The sequence below is a fragment of the Mobula birostris genome, chromosome 4 (genome assembly GCF_030028105.1).
Source record: "Mobula birostris isolate sMobBir1 chromosome 4, sMobBir1.hap1, whole genome shotgun sequence".
NCBI lineage: Eukaryota > Metazoa > Chordata > Chondrichthyes > Myliobatiformes > Myliobatidae > Mobula > Mobula birostris.
The window spans coordinates 144,734,644-144,753,498 of record NC_092373.1 but is presented as its reverse complement, the minus strand read 5'-3'; the positions used below and the strand labels follow the sequence as shown (position 1 = coordinate 144,753,498).

Below are 18,855 nucleotides of genomic sequence, written 5' to 3'. Positions count from 1 at the left end.
TAAACAACAAGCTCAGTAAATAGTCATATTATATTAAAAAATATTTTACAAATTAATGAAGTTGTTCATCTTTTCACACTCAATTGATATATACAAGCGATTGTTTTAAGTACTTTCAAAGGGCATTTTATTCCTGGAGCTGGGAATCAATATATTATTAATGTACTTAAAATGCGTATATCTACTCTTATTTAAATATAGCAGCATAAATCCTCAATTTTGTAACTATTCAATTACCTATTATTTATATGCACTCATATTTTGTTTAAATATTGTTTTAAATCACTAACCTGTATTTTACCCTTAACAAATGTAGTGATGTCATTTTCATTCTCAAAGATTGAAAGTGTCTGTAATAGATTATGTTCCATCCATTCCCAATGTTCAGTTATTTCCTTCCTTGAACTACCTATGTATGAAGAAATTGCAGACACCTACATCAAATTTCTGCTCAAATATATCAAAATAAACAAGGTACATAAATTAAATCTCGTTAAATATTACAAGGTAGAAAATATGGACAAAACTTTGATTTTAAACAAAAGGGGTGTACTGCCTGAAGTAAAGTCTCCTTAATTTTATGTGCCTCAATTAAGAGCTTCCTCTTCCAAAGAAAATAATCTGAGTAAACCTAATCTTTGTAACTACAGTATTCCAGTTTTAGTAATATCTTTAAAGTGTGCAGAGGAGATCTACCTGGTACAGTCATACCCTTCCTCTATTTTAGTGACCAGACAGTACTTATACCAAGACATAACCCAGTCAATAACCCCACACAATTCTTCACCAGTTTCCTGTATAGGCTAGCTCCCCACTTTTATGCTGTGCCACATATGGTTAAGACAGTACCCTGTATGCCTTTTCAATTTACCATTAAACCTGTCCTGCTGGCTTTAGAAGTTTTTGGCCATTAACTCACTACAGTTAATTCTACTGATCATCTTTCAGCCCAAATGACTAAACCACCTATATAATTCTGCATTCTTAATCCTTCCTCCACAGTTAAGCACATAGCTAGAAACAATTTCAAATCAATCCACTCTCCTTTGGCTTTTATTTTTTTTGCCCACCCTGCTATATAAGTAAAGCCTTACCCAGTTCATGTACAGTACATAAAACTCCTCTTCTCACTGATTCTCTTCATACCCCCCTCAAATAATTTAATCAAGTTAGTTATGCATGAAGCTCCCAAAAAATCTCCTCCCTCAAAAACGCAATTGTCCAACACTTTCTCATACTTCGCTTTGGGCCACAATCCCACTGAACATCAGAAAATCTTTCTTCTGTAGCTTTCAGTCTTATAAGTTGCCAATTCCACACTGCCTACTTCTTCCTCAAGATCCATAGCAGGGCTATCTTCATAGACTCACTGATTTAGTATGCTCCTGTCACACAAACCTTATTTAATTTAATTTCAGCCCTCTTCTTCTGTCCTTTCCCAGTCACTTCCCACTTACAGATATATGCCTTTGATAGTTTCTGCTGTTTTGACATAGTCCAGCGCATCATTACAAATGACATCCAAACTCTCTGCAACTACATCCTACACCTGCTTGACCTCTTATCCCTTCATTTCCTTCTAAAACAGAGGTCAAACCAGTCCCTTTTCTACCATCACTCTACATTGCCTGGATTAACTCCTTCAACTCCATTCACTTTCTTCAAGACTAAGTGTAGCTAGGGGAACAATCGTGGCCTTAACAATCATGACGATCTCTTGGCCTGATAGATGGAATGATGTTTTTCTAATCGACTCTCACAACAATCTCAATGCCACCTCCTCTCTTACTACATCTTTTAAGGATTCCATTCCAATCTCTTCAGTGTTCCCGTTCTGTTGTACTTCTTCTTTTGAAGAAATTCCACCAGTACTTTCAAAACGTCCACCCTTTTCCTAAACCTTGGCATACTAGTAGACAGGGTTCTTAATAGTCTCTCTATTTCTTAGCATTTCTGTTCTCATCACAGCCTAAGGTTCCCCTTGTCTTCTTCACCTTCCATCCCACCAGCCTCCATATCCAAAGTATCAGTCTCCATAACCTCTGTCTCCTCTTAACATGATTCCACTAACAGACAAAACCTCAAAACAATAATAAGCTAATCAAATATAATTTCTCTACCACAAACTATATACCTGAGTCAAATTATGATTCACTAGGTGCACCATTATCATTTCCTCTACAACATGTCGGACTATTTAATGTATTTTACCAGCTTTTTTTTTTCTCCAAACTTCCAACTTCTTCTTTGTTATTAAGCTAGATGTCCTTGAACCTATTTCATACTTTGTAACAGTGCTATTAAGGCCACTGGCAAACTGTAAAGATCATGATGCTACTTCTGTTCCATCAAGCTACATCTCCACTGCTTTTGGAATAGTTATCCATAATGCTCTCCCCAAATCCCATCAATATTCAATTCCAAAAGATTCATAATTTTTGTGAGAAGGAATTTCTCCTCCTCTCAGTTCTAAACAGAAAAGCCTTTGGTTTGAAATTTTCCAGCAGCAGGAGAAAACAGATCTTGCTATCTACCCAGTCAATCCTTCTCAATTTTTTTCTATGCCTCAGTATTGTTTCTATTCCTCTACCTTCCAGTGAAAATAGACAACTTTATCTGATGTCACTTCAAACGACGAGCCAATATCCCCGATATTAATCTTCTAAATCTATGTATACTGCACCAAATCCAAGACCATTGCACTCTTCAGTTATGGAAACCAAAGCAGCACACTACTTCAAATGAGTACTCATCAAGATATGTTAAATCTCAGGAAAACTTCCTTACTCTAGTAACCTAACCTGGCTTGAATAAATGTTGATAATATATTTGCTCTTCTAAACACTTGTGCTTTCCTGCACCTTTACCATGTATCTGAATAACCTGTCCACCAGGATCCCTCAGCACTTCCTAGATCCTCGCCACATTATACTCTATCGCAACCTTCTTACCCACATGCTCACTTACAGCCACTGTTCAAATCCGTCAGTTCACCTCCTCACAACAGATGTTTGTCATAACATTTTGAATACTTGCTTCTGCTCTCAAAAAGTCTTTATTTCATACTGTACTGAATTTAGGGTCCTGAAGAGGTATGTATTTGGTGTCATTGCAGTACAATGTTCATTACAGATTATCTATAGCAAATGACTAAGCCTTGTAAGAGAAGATTTGATCAAAAATATTTTTCCACTCTGTATTCAGATTTTATTACAAACAATTTATTTCAGTTAGAATTGCTAAATTACACGAGAATGTACTTATTATTCAAAAACTCACCACACGCAATTGTCCAATATACTAGGGATTCAGGAGTCTGATAAAGGATTCTATATGGTGCAACTCGAGCACTAGAGTCCAATACGACATCAAGTGTCCCCACAAGCAAACCTACATTTGAAATTTCAAAGCAAGATTACAATTAGCTGATTTGAAACACAATTCCTGTAACAACGATAATAACATGCATTCATTTTCTCAACATATCACAAGATCTAGATCATGTGAATTTTACAAGTTATGTTCTAAATGCAAAAATAAAGTTCTATCATTTAGAAGTGATCCAAAACTGCAAAATCTCAAAAACAAGTGAGATGTTCTAAGTAAAACTTGATTATTTGTTTTAATGTTTTCATACATGAAATGCAAAAAGGGAATTGCACAAAAGTGAAAAAACATCCTTAATGTTTTCCCATAACGTTGGTAGACAAGGAGCTCACACTGAAATCTGAAAATGGATTTAGTACCATTTAGGTGTATTATGGCTCACATAGCTTTTCTTAAAATTCATAATTCATAAATATTGATTTAAGAATCATAGAAAATAAACTTACAAGCATTTTCCATTTTAAGATTATATGCCCCCAGATAGTACTGTTATGTACCCAAAAGGAAAAAAATCCTGCAGATCTTACTACTTCCTTTTATAAAGTTTACAAAAAATTATATAATAATGCTACTTCACAAAACTAGAGGCCACAGATTCTTTGGCATCGAGGCAATCAAGTTTCTGTTCTCCTGATGCAGTCAGTCCACACTTTAAGAGTGCAAAATATTTGGCTTGAATTCAAAAGCCTAGTCCTAATTAAAAATTGTTTTTGATATTGTTTGGTTTCCTATCTAATTGTAAAGACAACAAATTAGTTTGTAATAATTTGGAATAGAAACCATTTCATTCATTTTCAACCTTTTCTATAAGGACCGCAGATAATCTCCTCAAATTCTAATTTGGTCTAAATTTTGACATAAGACTTTACTATTCACATTCAAATTGGAGTTTTCTCATATTAGTCTGTTAACCAGGACCCCAAATTTGGGCCACTGGTACCATCTGGGGGGAATAATTCTTATAGTGATTTTTGGCAAGGTATACACCTCTAGTGCTAGAAAATATGTGATAGCATTGCAGCGGTGGTAGCTTTCTGTGTAGAACTCTACCAAGAATAGTGAAAGATCTCTACGGGGTGAAGAGACTGGTCATGAGTTGCAAGGTATCACAGGCACACAGATGGTGAGGCAGTGGAGAAGCTTCCTGACCAAAGTCAGTAACAAAAATAGTCTCATTAGCTTCATAGTCCATGTTGAGAGATTGGAACGACTGGGGTTATATACACTGGAATTTAGAAGGATGAGAGGGGATCTGATTGAAACATATAAGATTATTATGGGATTGGACACGCTAGAGGCAGGAAACATGATCACGATGTTGTGGGAGTTGAGAACCAGAGGCCACAGTTTAAGAATAAGGAGTAGGCAATTTAGAACGGAGTTGAGGAAAAACTTTTTCACACAGAGGGTTGTGGTTCTGTAGAATGCTCTGGCTCAGAAGGCAGTGGAGGCCAATTCTCTGGATTCTTTCAAGAAAGAGATAGAGCTCTTAAAGATAGCGGAGTAAAGGGATATGGGGAGAAGGCAGGAACAGGGACGATCAGCCATGATCACAGTGAATGGTGGTGCTGGCTCGAAGGGCTGAATGGCCTACTCCTGCACCTATTGTCTATTGTCTATTGAATGGAGGAAGGCAGAGTACAGAGCAAAGCTACAGGAGAAGATTCTGTATGCAACTGTGTATGACAAATGTTACAGAATCACATCTCAAGACAGTGAGGAGGTGTCAACAGGAAGCAGCAGATGGCCGCCTACTTCTCCATGCTGCCCATGCCACAAGAGAAGGATACCAATCTGTAGTGATCTGCTCAGAAGACACAGATGTCTTTATCATGTCTTTAGCATTTTGTGACAAGGTTGAGGCCCCAGTGTTCCAGAAGTGTGGCACTAGAACCCATACAAAGCTTGTAGACATCAGGAAGGTTGCTGCCACTGTTGGCATAGAGGTCTGTAGGTCTCTCATTGGGTTGCACGCATATACAGGATGTGACACAGTAAGCGCTTTTGCAGGCAAAGGGAAGACAAGTGCCCTGAAACTTCTGACCAGCAACAGGTAAACTCAGGACACATTCTTAGAGTTGGGTCAGGAATAGGACATCTCCCCAGAATTGATGGACAAACTGGAGGCATTTACATGTCTCCTGTATGCCCCAAGAGCATCGACCACCAAGGTCAATGAGCTCAGGTATCACCTTTTCTGTGCCAAAAAAGGTGAAATCGAAAGTCATCAACTCCCACCATGCAAGGACTGTTTAACAAAACATGCACAGCAAGCCAACTACCAGTCTGGTATATGGGAAAGATGTTTGGAGAAGTGCAAAGCCCTGTTGGCAGAGGATGGAAGATGGAGAGAGAAGAGGAAGCTGAACAGTTGGTGGTGCACTGGATGGAAGGCCAGCCAGCACACAATGCCGTCCTGGATCTACCGGTCTGTAACTGTCCAAAAAAATGTTCACTCCCAAGATGTATGTGTGTTGCAAATGGCCTCAGGTGTACTGACATGTGTAGACTGGCAGACTGTGAGAACCAGGCATCCACCTCAGAGAGTGTGGAAAGTTCAGATGAAGATGTGGAAGACGTGGAAGACTTGGAAAATCATTATGATTATTAATAGGTTATGAAAGTATGGAAAGCAGTCTTTGATTAAATATATTCATTTTACAATCAAATGGGGCCTAGGTTATGGCCATGTGGAACCCCACGTTTGAATTATTGTTCTATAATTCTATATGCTATGACAAAAGCTTAAGATTGTTTTGATTTGATACAACAGAATGGAAAATATCATGACATTGATAAAACTCCAGAAATCTCTCCAAATGAGGTTTTTTACCTTTTGGGGGGTGGGGTAACATTTTCTGCTGTACTGATGTTAATATGGAATATATACAGAAAGTGATTACTTATTTGAATTCCTGAATAAATTCTCCACAAATCCATGTGATTATATGTGTCCTAGCGTTTTTATTGACTTTTCCAAAATAAACAACAGACAAATATTTTTCTAAGAATGAAATGATTCACTCTACTGAAATTGGGCACTGTACTGCGAGTGCCACCAATGACATGGTTTTTAATGTAGAATTTTATAGCAACATTTGATGAAAAGTGGTTGAACTCAGCTATCATTGTGACAAATTTCAATGTTGAGGGATCACTTATGACAAAATACCACTAGGTTGAATATATATATTGTACTTTATATTGGTCACTTTTCAGAAATGCTTATTTTAGGGTAGTGTTATAAAATGCATGATAGCACACATAAAGCTACCACTGGTGCAATGTTATCACATATTTTCTAACTCTAGAGATGTATACCTTGCCAAAAATCACTATGAACATTATTCCCCTCAGATGGTACCCACCAACCCCACTGGCTCACAGACTATACGCTCTTGTTTACATCTTTTTCTGCTTACTTGTTTGTACCAACAGCTGCAGATTAAGGTTCTCTGCTTCTTTCATTACTAAAGCTGCAATAATTAACATCATTTTTAAATGATTGACCATACTAGCAGTAGCAGTGCGATCATTCAAGACGAGCATGATGTTCCCTATTGGAGGTTGTCTACTGGCGGTCCTCAAGTGACTCTAGAGGCTGATCCGGGATCCACATATTCTGGTACAGTGTGGACATGGTTAAGTGGTGGCTGTGGTTAGTGTTTGAGTGCTTTTGTTGTTCACTATTTAATATATATCGCATGTCTGGTGGACACACATTCCTTTTCCTTCCTTTAAGTGCTGATTTTTTTCCTACACAGTAGTAAGAGGATAGGAAAATATTTTCAACTTTCAACATACATATATATTTATTGTCATTTAGAAATGCATGCATTAAAAAGTGATACAAAGTTCCTCCAGAATAATATCACAGAAACACAAGACAAACCGAGACTAAAACTGACAAAACCACTTAATTATAACATATAGTTACAACAGTGCAAAGCAATACCGTAATTTGATAAAGGGCAGACCATGGGCACGGTAAAAAAAGTCTCAAAGTCCCGATAGCCCCATCATTTCACGCAGACGGTAGAAGGGAGAAACTCTCCCTGCCATGAACCTCCAGGTGCCACAAACTTGCCGATGCCGCACCAATGGAAGCACCCGACCGCAGCAGACTCTGAATCCATCCGAAAACTTCGAGCCCCCAACCAGCCCTCCGACACTGAGCACCAAGCACCATCCTCTGCCAAGCGCTTCGATCCCACCCCTTCGATCAAACCGAGGACTCGGGGCCATCCCCTCCGGAGATTCTGGATCACACAGAAGCAGCGGCAGCAAAGCAGGCATTTCAGAAGTTTCACCAGATGTTCCTTTGTGCTCTCACATCTGTCTCCATCAAATCAGGATTGCGCACAGCATCCTACTTGACAGATTACAGATATCGCCACTAGAGTGGCCGCTGTGAGCTGTGTCGCACCACCATCTTCTCCTCCCGTGAAGAGCAGTGGATGAGGACAAATTTCCTCACTCAGCTGTTGAACCCATGGCATTCCCTACAACAAAAGATGATGGAGCCCAATAACTGTATTATGATACAGGAAATCATTTTAGCAGAGGTTCAAACATCCATTTCCAAAATATCTGGCTTCAGACTGCACCATCTCAACAGTAATCGAGGGTAGTTAACTAAAAATCAACAGAATGCCACTGGCTGAATGACAATGGGAGGATGACAGTGGATGCTGTCATCCTCAAAGTACAACTAATTCATTCTGCATCAGGCTACTGCCCCACATCAACAGACAACAGACAATAAGTGCAGGAGTAGGCCATTCAGCCCTTTGAGCCAGCACCACCATTCACTGTGATCATGGCTGATCATCTACAATTAGTACCCTTTTCCTGCCTTCTCCCCATATCCCTTCACTCCGCAATCTTTAAGAGCTCTATATAACTCTTTCTTGAAAGAATCCAGAGAATTGGCCTCCACTGCCTTCAGAGGCAGAGCATTCCACAGAACCACAACCCTCAGTGCACTAGAAATCTGAAGAATAGATTTTATAGCTATTGTGAGCCTCTGAAAGCCCCTTTGCACCATAACAGCAGGAAACAGCTTTCACTAAAGCCTCAGTGATGTCTGCTCCTGTTGCAGAAGAGCTGATGCACAAGGTTTGCAAATATGCCACTACATTTGCATTCCATTTCTGTAATCAATGGACAGAATGTGGAAATAAAGATTCTCTACTCAAGGGGGCAATGGAGGCTCAGTAACTCAGAGATAGGTTTTGGCGTGAGCTAGGATGAAAGATCAGTCGGAGTCTTGAGATAAATAATGTTTGGGTAAGTGTTCAACAAGAAATTGAATGAGTTAGGTGCAGAGTACAGACAGGCGATACTAGATGAATCATATGATAAAGCAAATGTGACCAGAATATTCTGGTTTTGCTTTAGATAGTGAGAGATAGGATTTGGCAGAGTTAGGATGAAGTCTGTAGTGACAACACAATCAAGCAGTTTTGGTTTTTACAATTTAGTTGGAGGAAGAAATTTCTACTCATCCATACTCCTTCAGCAATTGGTTCCTTGCCCTTCTCACTTGCAAACATCAGTCATTTTGCATTGACAACAGCATCTCCTGCACTATCTCCATCAGCACAGGTGTACCACAGGCTAAGTGCTTAGTCCCCATCCTACTCGCCTTACGCTAATGACAGTGTGGCCATGTACAGCTCCAATGCTATATTTAAACTTGCTGATGGCTCCACTGACATTAGCCAAATCAAAGTTGGTGAAGAATTAGCATATAGGAAGGAGAATGAAAATCTGGCTGAGTGGTGTCACAACTACAACCTCCCACTCAATGTTAGCAAGACCAAGCAGCTGATTGTTGACTTCAGGAGGAGGAAACTGAAGGTACGTGAGCTAGTCCTCACTGGGGAAATCAGAGGTGGAAAGTGTCAGCAACTTTAAATTCCTCAGGACCTGTCCACACAAGGGCAATTACAAAGAAAGCATGGCAGCACCTCTACTTCCTTAGACATTTACAAAGACTTGGCATGACATCTAAAACCTTAACAAACTTCTATAGATGCGTGGTGGAGAGTTTATTGACTGGTTGCATCACAGCCTGGTATAGAAACACTAATGCCCTTGAGTGCAAAATCCAACAAAATGTAGAGTTACAAGCCTAGTTCATCACGTCAAAAGCCCTCCCCACCATTGAGCACTCTACACAGAACCCTTTTGCAGGAGAGCAGCATCCATCAGTAGTGACCCCCACCACCCAGGTCATACCCTCTTCTTGCTGCTGTCATCAGGAAGAAGGTACAAGAGCCTCAGGACTCACACCACAAGGTTCAGGAAGCTATTACCCCTCAACCATCAGGCTTCGAGCTCTTGAATCAGACAGGATAACTTCATTCAACTTGACTTGCCCCATCACTGAACTGTTCCCACAACCTATGAATTCACTTTCAAAGACTCTTCATTCATGTTCTTGATACTTATTGCTTATTAATTAATTTATCTTTTTTTTTTTGCATTTGCACAGGTTGTTGTCTTTTGCACGAGTTGCATGTCTGTCCTGTTGGGTGTGGTCTTTCATTGATTCTATTATGACTCTTGGATGTACTGAATATGCCCGCAAGAAATCAAATCTCAGGGTTGTATACGGTGACATAGTTCTATTTGACAATAAATTTACTTTGAACTTTGAATAATTGGAAAATAGACAAGCAGCATGGCAAAGCCGAAAACGTGCTACAAAGCAGAATAGGCTACAATTGGTGCACATTTACCACCTTCCTCACACAGGTGCCCAATTGGTGATGTCCAGAGCCGGAAAACAGAATTACTCATGGGCCCCTTCCTCCATGGACCCCAGAACTGAGAGCAGCAACAGGAAGAGAAGCCACTGCAGATCATTCTCTGATTGTGACTGATTTAAAAAATAGACCCAGCTGGTGAATACATGAAAGATGTTCGAATACAATGTAATGATGACCTTGTCAAAGGAAACTCAACAGTCAAAAAGGTTAAGAAATCATTTATCATATAATGTAACTTTGATAATTTGATTACTTTGTGTGGTTAAGTGGTGTCACAGCAGCAATCTTGCACTCAATCAAGGAAATGACTGAGTACATCAGGAAGGGGAAGTCAGGAGAATATGCAGCAACTTTCACTGAGAGGCCAACTGTACAAAGGATGAGTACCTTAAAGTTTACGAATGTCAGCTTCTAGGACGATCTGTTCTGGGTGAAATACACATTGTTGCATTCAGAAGGAAGGCATACCTGTGGCTCTACTTCTTTAGGAGCTTATGGAGATCTGGTATGCCCTATGCATACGTGGTTGCATCACAGCTTGGTGTGAAGGCTCCAACGTGGAGGATCATAAGAGGTTGCAGAGGGTTGTAAGCTGAGTCAGCTCCATGGTGGGCACAATCTTCCCTGTCACCAAGAAGTGGTGCCTCAGGAAGGCAGCATCCATGTTAAAGAACCCTTGCCATCCAGGACATGCCCTCTTATTGTTACTACCATAAAGGAGGGGGTACAGGAACCTAAAGACCCATGTTCAATGATTCAGGAACAGCTTTAATCTCATGGGCATTCACATGAGCCTGAGATATGCCTGCCTTTTGTTTGGGTATATGGAACAATCCATGTACCAAAGCCTACACTGGGAACGCATCCCATCCCTACATCAATGAATGTATTGGTGTTGCTTCCTGCACACAGAGCTCATCAATTTCATCAACTTTACCTGCAACCTCCATCTTGTCCATCCTGCCCCAATTTACACGGTCCATCTCAGACACCACTCTCCCTTCTCAACCTGTCTCCATCTCTGGAGAAAGACTGTCTTCTGATATATTTTATAAACCTACTGACTCTCACAGTTAGCTTGACTATACCTCTTCCCACCCTGTCAATTATAAAATGCTATTCCCTTCTCTCTGTTCCTCCATCTCCATTCTCAGCATGAGACTTTCCATTCCAGAACATATGAGATATCCATCTTCTTCAAAGAATGGTGTTTCCCTTCCTCTATCATCGATGCTGCCCTCACCCACATCTCTCCTAGCTCCCCATCTCCCGACCACAACAGGAATAGAGTTCACCCTGTCCTTACCTACCACCTCACAAGCTTCCACATCCAGCACATCATTCTTTTTAACTTACACGATCTTCAATGGGATCCTACCACTAAGCACATCTCCCCTCCCCCCCCCCATATCCTGCTTTATTCAAAGATCTCTCTCTACATGACTTCTTTGTCTCCTTGTTCCTCCCCCCACTGATCTCACTCTTCGCACTTACCCCTGCAAGCAGGACAAGTGCTTCACCTGAACCTACATCTCCTCCTTCACCACTCTTCAGTGCTCCAAATAGTCCTTGCTGGTAAAGTGACACTTCAGCTGTAAGCCTATTAGGGTCATCTACTGTATCTGGTGCTCCCAGTGCAGTCTTCTCTGCATCAGTGAGACCCAAGGTAGATTGAGAGACCATTTCATTGAACACCTTCACTCCATCTACCACAAAAGGCAGGATTTCCCAGTAGCCAACTATTTTAATTCTACTTCCCACTCCCATTCCAACATCTTAGTCCATGGCCTCTTTACTGCCACTATGAGGGCACTCTAAGGTTGGAGGAGCAACACCTCATACTCTATCTAGTAAGCCTCCAACTTGACAACATGAACATCAATTTCCCTAACTTCCAGTAATTTATCCACCTCCCCTTCTCTCTTTTTCCTTTCCTCTTACCCCTTCCCTTCTCTTCATCTGCCCCTCAACTCCGTCTGGTGTCCCTCCTCCCATAGTCCACTCTCTTCTCCTTATTGGATTCTTCTTCTTCAGCCCTATACCTCCCAGCTTCTCACTTTGTCCCCCACCCTTTCCCACCCACCCAACTTTCCCCTTACCTGTCACTTGCTAGCTTGTACTCCTTCCCCTCCTTCAATCCTCTTATTCTGACTTCTTTCCCCTTCTTTTCTAGTTCTGATGAAGGGTCTTGGCCTGTAACACTTGTTGTTTATTCCTCTGCGTAGATACTGCATGATCTGTTATGTTCTTCCAGCACATCGTTTTTGTTACAGCTCTTCTCCTCTGTTATCAGATTTCTGAATGGTCCATAAACACCTCATTATTCTTTTATCTTGCACTATTTTGTAATTTATGTTAATTATTGCACTATACTGTGTTACTGCAAGACAGTGATAATAAACCTGATTCTGATGCAATTCATCAAACAAAAATTTCAAACTTGTTATTTCCTTCACATTTCCTGCTTGATCTGCTAAGAACTTACAACATTTCAAAATTTTTATATTATCTTGATTAATCTGTAAAACATGGTGTGCAAATAGCAGTCTTAAATTTTTGCGTAATAGTTCTTAACTTAAATTGAATAAATTATTTCACTATAGTGATACATTCAAAAGGTACTTATCAAAAAAAAAGAATATCTCTTCATGGAAAATAAACAGTCAAGTAGGGAAATAGGCAATGAAAAGCTTATTCCAAAGGCTGTGACAGGAACTTATCCCACTCCAACTAAAATGTCTCTTCTCAGAACTCATACTATTCAGTTAATGTCTCCTAATTTCACAGCAAATAAACAGGTAATACAAGGAAAATCAAAAATTTTGACACAAGTGACTGCAGATGCTAAAATATGGAGCAAAAACAAAAACAAACTCCTTACCTTTCAGTCAATCAGCTTCCATGTAAGATATATCATCTTTTGACATTTCTGTGAGGTGTAACATGATCACACCACATCTATCCCTCTCTGCCTTTTTCTGTTTTCTGCAGGGACTTCAATGTGTCTCCCTTGTTCACTCACCCCAACCCACCCATCACTCTTTGTTCTCCAGCAGATTTGCCTGCAACTATGTAAAGGGAATAATTGTCCCTACACTTCCTCCCTCAGCACAATTCAAGGCTTAAACAACTCATCCAGGTCAGGCAGAGATTCACAAGTACCTCCTCAACATCATTGTCTGTACTCAGTGCTCCCAAAGTGGCTGCTATATCAGTGAGACTAAGTACTGACTAGGTGGCGCCTGTGCTCTGTCTACAATGGTCACCATGAGCTTGTGGTTACACATCTTTTCACCTCCCCTTCTCCCATCAAGCTGTCTCATCAGTCTTCTCCACAGCCAGGTAAGGTCAAATACAATCTAGAAAACAGACACCCCAAATTCCAGTTGGGTTGTCTACAATCCAATGGCACGAAAAATGAATTTTCCAATTTCAGGTAACCTGCACTAGGTGTTTCTTTCTCTCTCCTCTTCTGAATCACCAGGTGTTCTTATCTACAACCTACGTTCCATCTGCCTATCATCTATATTCTCTGCTTCCTCCCACAAACGTTCATCGTCCTTCCTTTAACTGGTTCCACTTATTACCGTCCTTCCTTATCACATTACAGCATATTTTGTGTCTCCATTTAACAGCTATTAGGCACTGTCTCCATCTCCATCCTCCCCTACTCCCACCAGCTCCTAGCTCAATCTGCCCTTTTTTTTAATCCAAATCTCTCCCAATCTGTTTGCACCAATCACACACCAAGCACCAGCTCGTAACAATGTACTCCCTGCTCCTCCTCGTGGCTTCATCTGCCAATCACTGCCCTCCTCACCTGGTTCCACCTATCTCCCTTCCTTCTCACCTTCAATACCAGCTTCCTCCCCTCTAAACTCAGCCCTGATGCAGGTCTAAACCCTAAACCTGAAATGTCAACTATCCTTTTAAATCCACATATGTTGACAGACTGACTGAGTTCTTCTAGTAGTTGATATTTTGAAATCAGAATCAGAAACCTCACTCTCAATTGTTTCAAAATTCATTCACATTTCATGCATCTAAGTTCCCTTTAAAATTAACTAGTTATGCATCCTGAACATATCTTAAACATGGTCATTAGAATAAGTTGAACTTGTGGTCACACTTCACAGGTATCTGGATAAAGTATATGAAAATATTTGAGCTAAAGCCCTATTATCCTTGGTAAGGTATGATTTTAATGCATGAGCTATTCATGCTTTTTAAAAAGTTATTGTATGTGTATAAGAAAAATTGCCCCTGCAAGTATCACACTAACTATTGCTTACCACTGGTGATGAAAGTACAGGGCCTCAGTTTTGCTAAGTGACTATAAGTAACAGCAAATTCCAAGTTGTATTTGTGCATGTTTGAGCAGCATCACTTCCAGAATGAATTACAATTCCATGCCCACCTCCAATTAACCTTGCTTCATATGTTTTGTTTACCTGAAACCTACATTTGGGTTTCTTCCAAACTTTATCCAAATGACCTACATTTAAACACATTGTTATAAAAGAAACTACCCAAGAAGTGTGTCCCTCTGTCTTCAGCTGGCACTGAGCTAATTATATAATCAAACTGCAAATTAGAAATATTCATTGCAATTGCGTACCAAATATATTTATAAAAATAATCTGCCATACTCCTAGCTCTGCAAATTGTAAATTTGAATCTGAAAAATTATAAGTCAGCTGACCAACATAATCTGCTATGCCACTTTAAATTCCTGTACCTACATCATCTCTCTCTCTCTCTTCCTTTATTTCAGATAATTACCAGTGGTTTACATTCGAGTACAATGCTCTTGCATCAAAGATAAGCAAATTATTTGGACTAGGAAGTTCTTACTAAAAAGGAAGGGTCACATAGAAAGTGTTAATGGTGTTAATCTTAGTATACTAATTTTAAGATTTATGAACAATGCAGTAAATTAAACACAAACTTCCAACTGGACAATGCAAGCAGGAAACACACATAATTGTCTGAATACCCAGAGGCAAACTTTCAACACAAAAAACTCCAATTCGCCAGAAAATATAAACAGTAGGAATAAATGTTACTGTGCTCCTTGAGTTGGATGTTTTCCCATTGAAATACTTAATGTCAATGAGATAGCCCAGTGAGAGAAAGACACAAGATTTATTTGAAAAAACAAAGATATGTTACAAATTATAACACTGCTAAATAACTGAAATATACTGTACAAGAACATTACATTATATAGTACCATGGTGTAAACAAAACTATTTTATGAAATTGTTCACTTTATAGGCCACTTTCACGTGTGTGTGTGTGTGTGTGTGTGTGTGTGTGTGTGTGTGTGTATTTATTTGTTTCTTTCTTTCTTTCTTTCTTTCTTTCTTTCTTTCCAGGACAAGGTAAATATATTTATAAAAAGTTCAGATACAATTGTAATTGTTTTTCTTATTTAAAACAATTACTGAGGAAAAGTAGAGAGGATTTTGTGTCTGGCTTTACTATGATTGCACTGGCTTTCATTGAAGGAGGTACAAAATATCTGAAATAGAATAGTCCTAATTATCAACAAGCACTTTCCCTTCTCTGAGCAAATCTCCACAGAAACATTTTTGCTTTATGGTTATTTATGTGGCGAGATGGCAGCATTCATTAAGCTGTCATTTTGCATGGAGTTGTCTGGAATACATCAGAATTGATAGTGGGTGGTTTATTTATTTAGTGATCCAGACCTGCTACCCCAGCAACCCCCGACAAACCCAATTAACCTTAACCCAATAACCGAATCACAGAACAGAGTTTCCAGCAGAAACCCACACATCCTACATGGAGAACGTACAGACTCCTTACAGAACGGCACCGGGACTGAACTCTGAACTCAGGAACGCTGTGATAGAGTCGTGCTAACCACTACGCTACTGTGGTACCCGTTAACTAACAGGAAACAAAGTTGGTTAAAAAGGATCATTTCCAATTGATTAGTGCGCTACCACAGAATCATTGAATTGAATTGAATTGACTTTATTACTTACATTGTTGGAGTCTCAAATATTTATAACCTATTTTGGCAACTTGGACGAAGGGGTCATGTGCACTATAGCCATACTTACACGGATTATACCAAATCAGGTGGCTTACCCAGTTATGAGGAGGACCAACAGCATGCAATCAGATATAGAAATATTAGTCAAGCACGTGACAGAATGAATATAACGTGGGACAGAATAAGGTAATCCACTTTTTAAGAAAGAATGAAATTGCGAATTATTTAAATGGAATTAAGGCTACAAAATGGTGTGAATGGAGCTAGGTGTGATACAAGTAATTAGAAAAGCTAATGGAATGTTGGCCTTTATTCCAAGTAGTTTCAAGGAAATCATTCCATGGATAGTAAACTAGGATGTTTTAGTTAAACCTAAGAGTGCTGGAGACACTGGCCCTACGTACCAAATTTAGTTTTGGTCTTTTTTTTGTATTTGCTTTGATTGCGAAACTTTTCATACCAGCAATATATTCCTACCTTCTGAATTCCCCACTACCAATTTTAATGAAGCCCTTAACCTTCACTAGAGAGAAAAATTATTTTAAAAACTGTAGATCCTGTAAATGCTCCAGCACCCAGGACATGCCCTTTTCTCACTGTTACCATCAGGTAGGAAATACAGAAGCCTGAAGGCGCACACTCAGCGATTCAGGAACAGCTTCTTCCCCTCTGCCATCCGATTCCTAAATGGACATTAATCCCTTGGACACTACCTCACTTTTGTAATATATATTATTTCTGATTTCTGCATAATTTTAATCTATTCAATGTATACTGTAATTGATTTACTTATTTATTTTTTGTTTTTCTTCTCTTCTATATTATCTATTGCATTGCACTGCTACTGCTAAATTAACAAATTTCACGACAAATGCCGGTGATAATAAACCTGATTCTGATCAAAATAAAAACATAAAATCCTAATAAGAGTCCACAAAAGGTACATTTGCACAATATAGTAAATGTTAAGTTTATAATTCATTAAAATAACAAATATTCTCGAAGTTACAGTGTAGTGGCACCAAGACACCAGTATCGGTTAGACCTCAGTTCCAATGGATTGAATTCAACTAATGGAATTACTGTACATACTATAGGAGAAAACCACAAATCAATTTTTTTAACTCGACTGAAGCTCGTGTATTTTTCACACCTAAATGTCAGAGTAAAATTCAAAATATAGACGTTACAGTATTTCACAGCGGGAACGACACAAATGGGATACGTTGTGATTAAATAACGTAATTGATACGTTGCATCCCAAGGACCAAACAAATCTTGTGCCACTTAGAGTAAAATGATCTCAAATAAGCGATGCTGATCTGGCAGATTTTGGACAAATCTATTGAACGACATCTATATGTCATGCAAATGATTGAAATACACCTCCGATTACTCTAATTTTTCCACTTAAGTCGGGTTTTTGCATTTACACAGAATTAATACAATTCACAGAAACATGATGCGGAATCTGGAGATTACATACAGAATCCTTACGTTGCGGCCAAACTCACAAAAATGCTTATCAGCACAGCTCTCTAAAGCACAATCACCGGAGGTGCCGCACGTTTGCATTCCTGTTTCGCCAAGGAACATCCACCGGCGCACTTACCGGCCAGCCCTCCTCCCCTTTCTCCGTGCCCTTTCCTCCTCTGCAGCACGAAGTACGGATTAGCTCTCTCCGTCACCCACAGCGCGTTGGCCAGCACGACCTCCTCGGGCTTGACCCACATCGCCGGCAGCCACAGCCGCAGCCGCAGCAACAAAAGGAGACACGCAGAGAGGAGATAGGATGCGCGCAGGGTAAATCTCAGCGACTATCGACGGGCGACCTAGCCGAGCCGAGAGAACCGCAGCATCATCGGGAGCAGTGCGGGGCTTCGCACCGGCAGGCAGGGCGCCACTCCCTCGGCTCCCGGCTCCCGGGCCTCCGCTCACTCAAATCGCCAGATACGCTTTCGAGAATAACGAGGACACTTTTCGATGACAGACCTCAACAGCCAAATAGGAAAAGAATCACCGAGCCCGATTCAAAGTTGATGGCTGCGTCCCCACACGGGGTTGATGAGACGTGATAACGTCAGCTAACGCGTTCGTAAACTGAAAGCAAGCGAATTGCGAATACGGCACGGTATTCCAGCTCGATACTGCGAGGGCGAGGAGCGCCGGGCTGCAGCGCGCTGTCGTTGTCAGCTCAGTGCGAGCGGCGTCACGTCCGACAGTGGGCAGTGCGCCCTCCCTTCCACCTTACATCACCTACCCGTACTGCTGCTCCGAACTTTGTGTTGGAAATACGCGGCGCAGTGTGTGCTTGATGATTCTCCAGTTACCCGCAATTCGTCCAGATTGGAAACGAATTATAAACGCAATGAACAACGAGATGGAGAAAAAAAAAACACCTAGGTTAGAGCACCTGGCTGATAAGTTGCAGGGACCTTTCCTCGTGGCAGATACATTGCTAGAGCCTACTGTGTATGTATGTATGTATGTGTGTGTGTATATATATGCAATATATATAAAATGCAAAGTAAATGTATTTTCAAAGTGCATATATATCACCATATACAACCTTGAAGTTTGTTTTCTTGCTGAGATACTCATCAAATCCAAGAAGCATAATAGAATCAATGAAATACTGCACAAAAGCACGGGCAAACAACCAATTTG

The 18,855-nt window shown here is 40.1% G+C and overlaps 1 protein-coding gene across 4 annotated transcripts in view; it reads right to left on the bottom strand.

The window, feature by feature from the left end:
- tbc1d9 (TBC1 domain family, member 9 (with GRAM domain)) overlaps positions 1–18,391 on the bottom strand; it is a 60,783-nt gene extending 42,392 nt beyond the window's left edge. The window contains exons 1-3 of one of the 4 annotated variants that reach the window (XM_072256191.1): positions 17,801–18,391; positions 3,280–3,390; positions 291–409 (exon numbers count right to left, since the gene is read on the bottom strand). In XM_072256191.1, the coding sequence (XP_072112292.1) occupies positions 291–409; positions 3,280–3,390; positions 17,801–17,921 (351 nt within the window). In that variant the 5' untranslated portion in view covers positions 17,922–18,391. The other 3 variants (XM_072256193.1, XM_072256192.1, XM_072256194.1) reach the window with 3 other exon arrangements.
- Between the last annotated feature and the right edge of the window lie 464 nt (positions 18,392–18,855).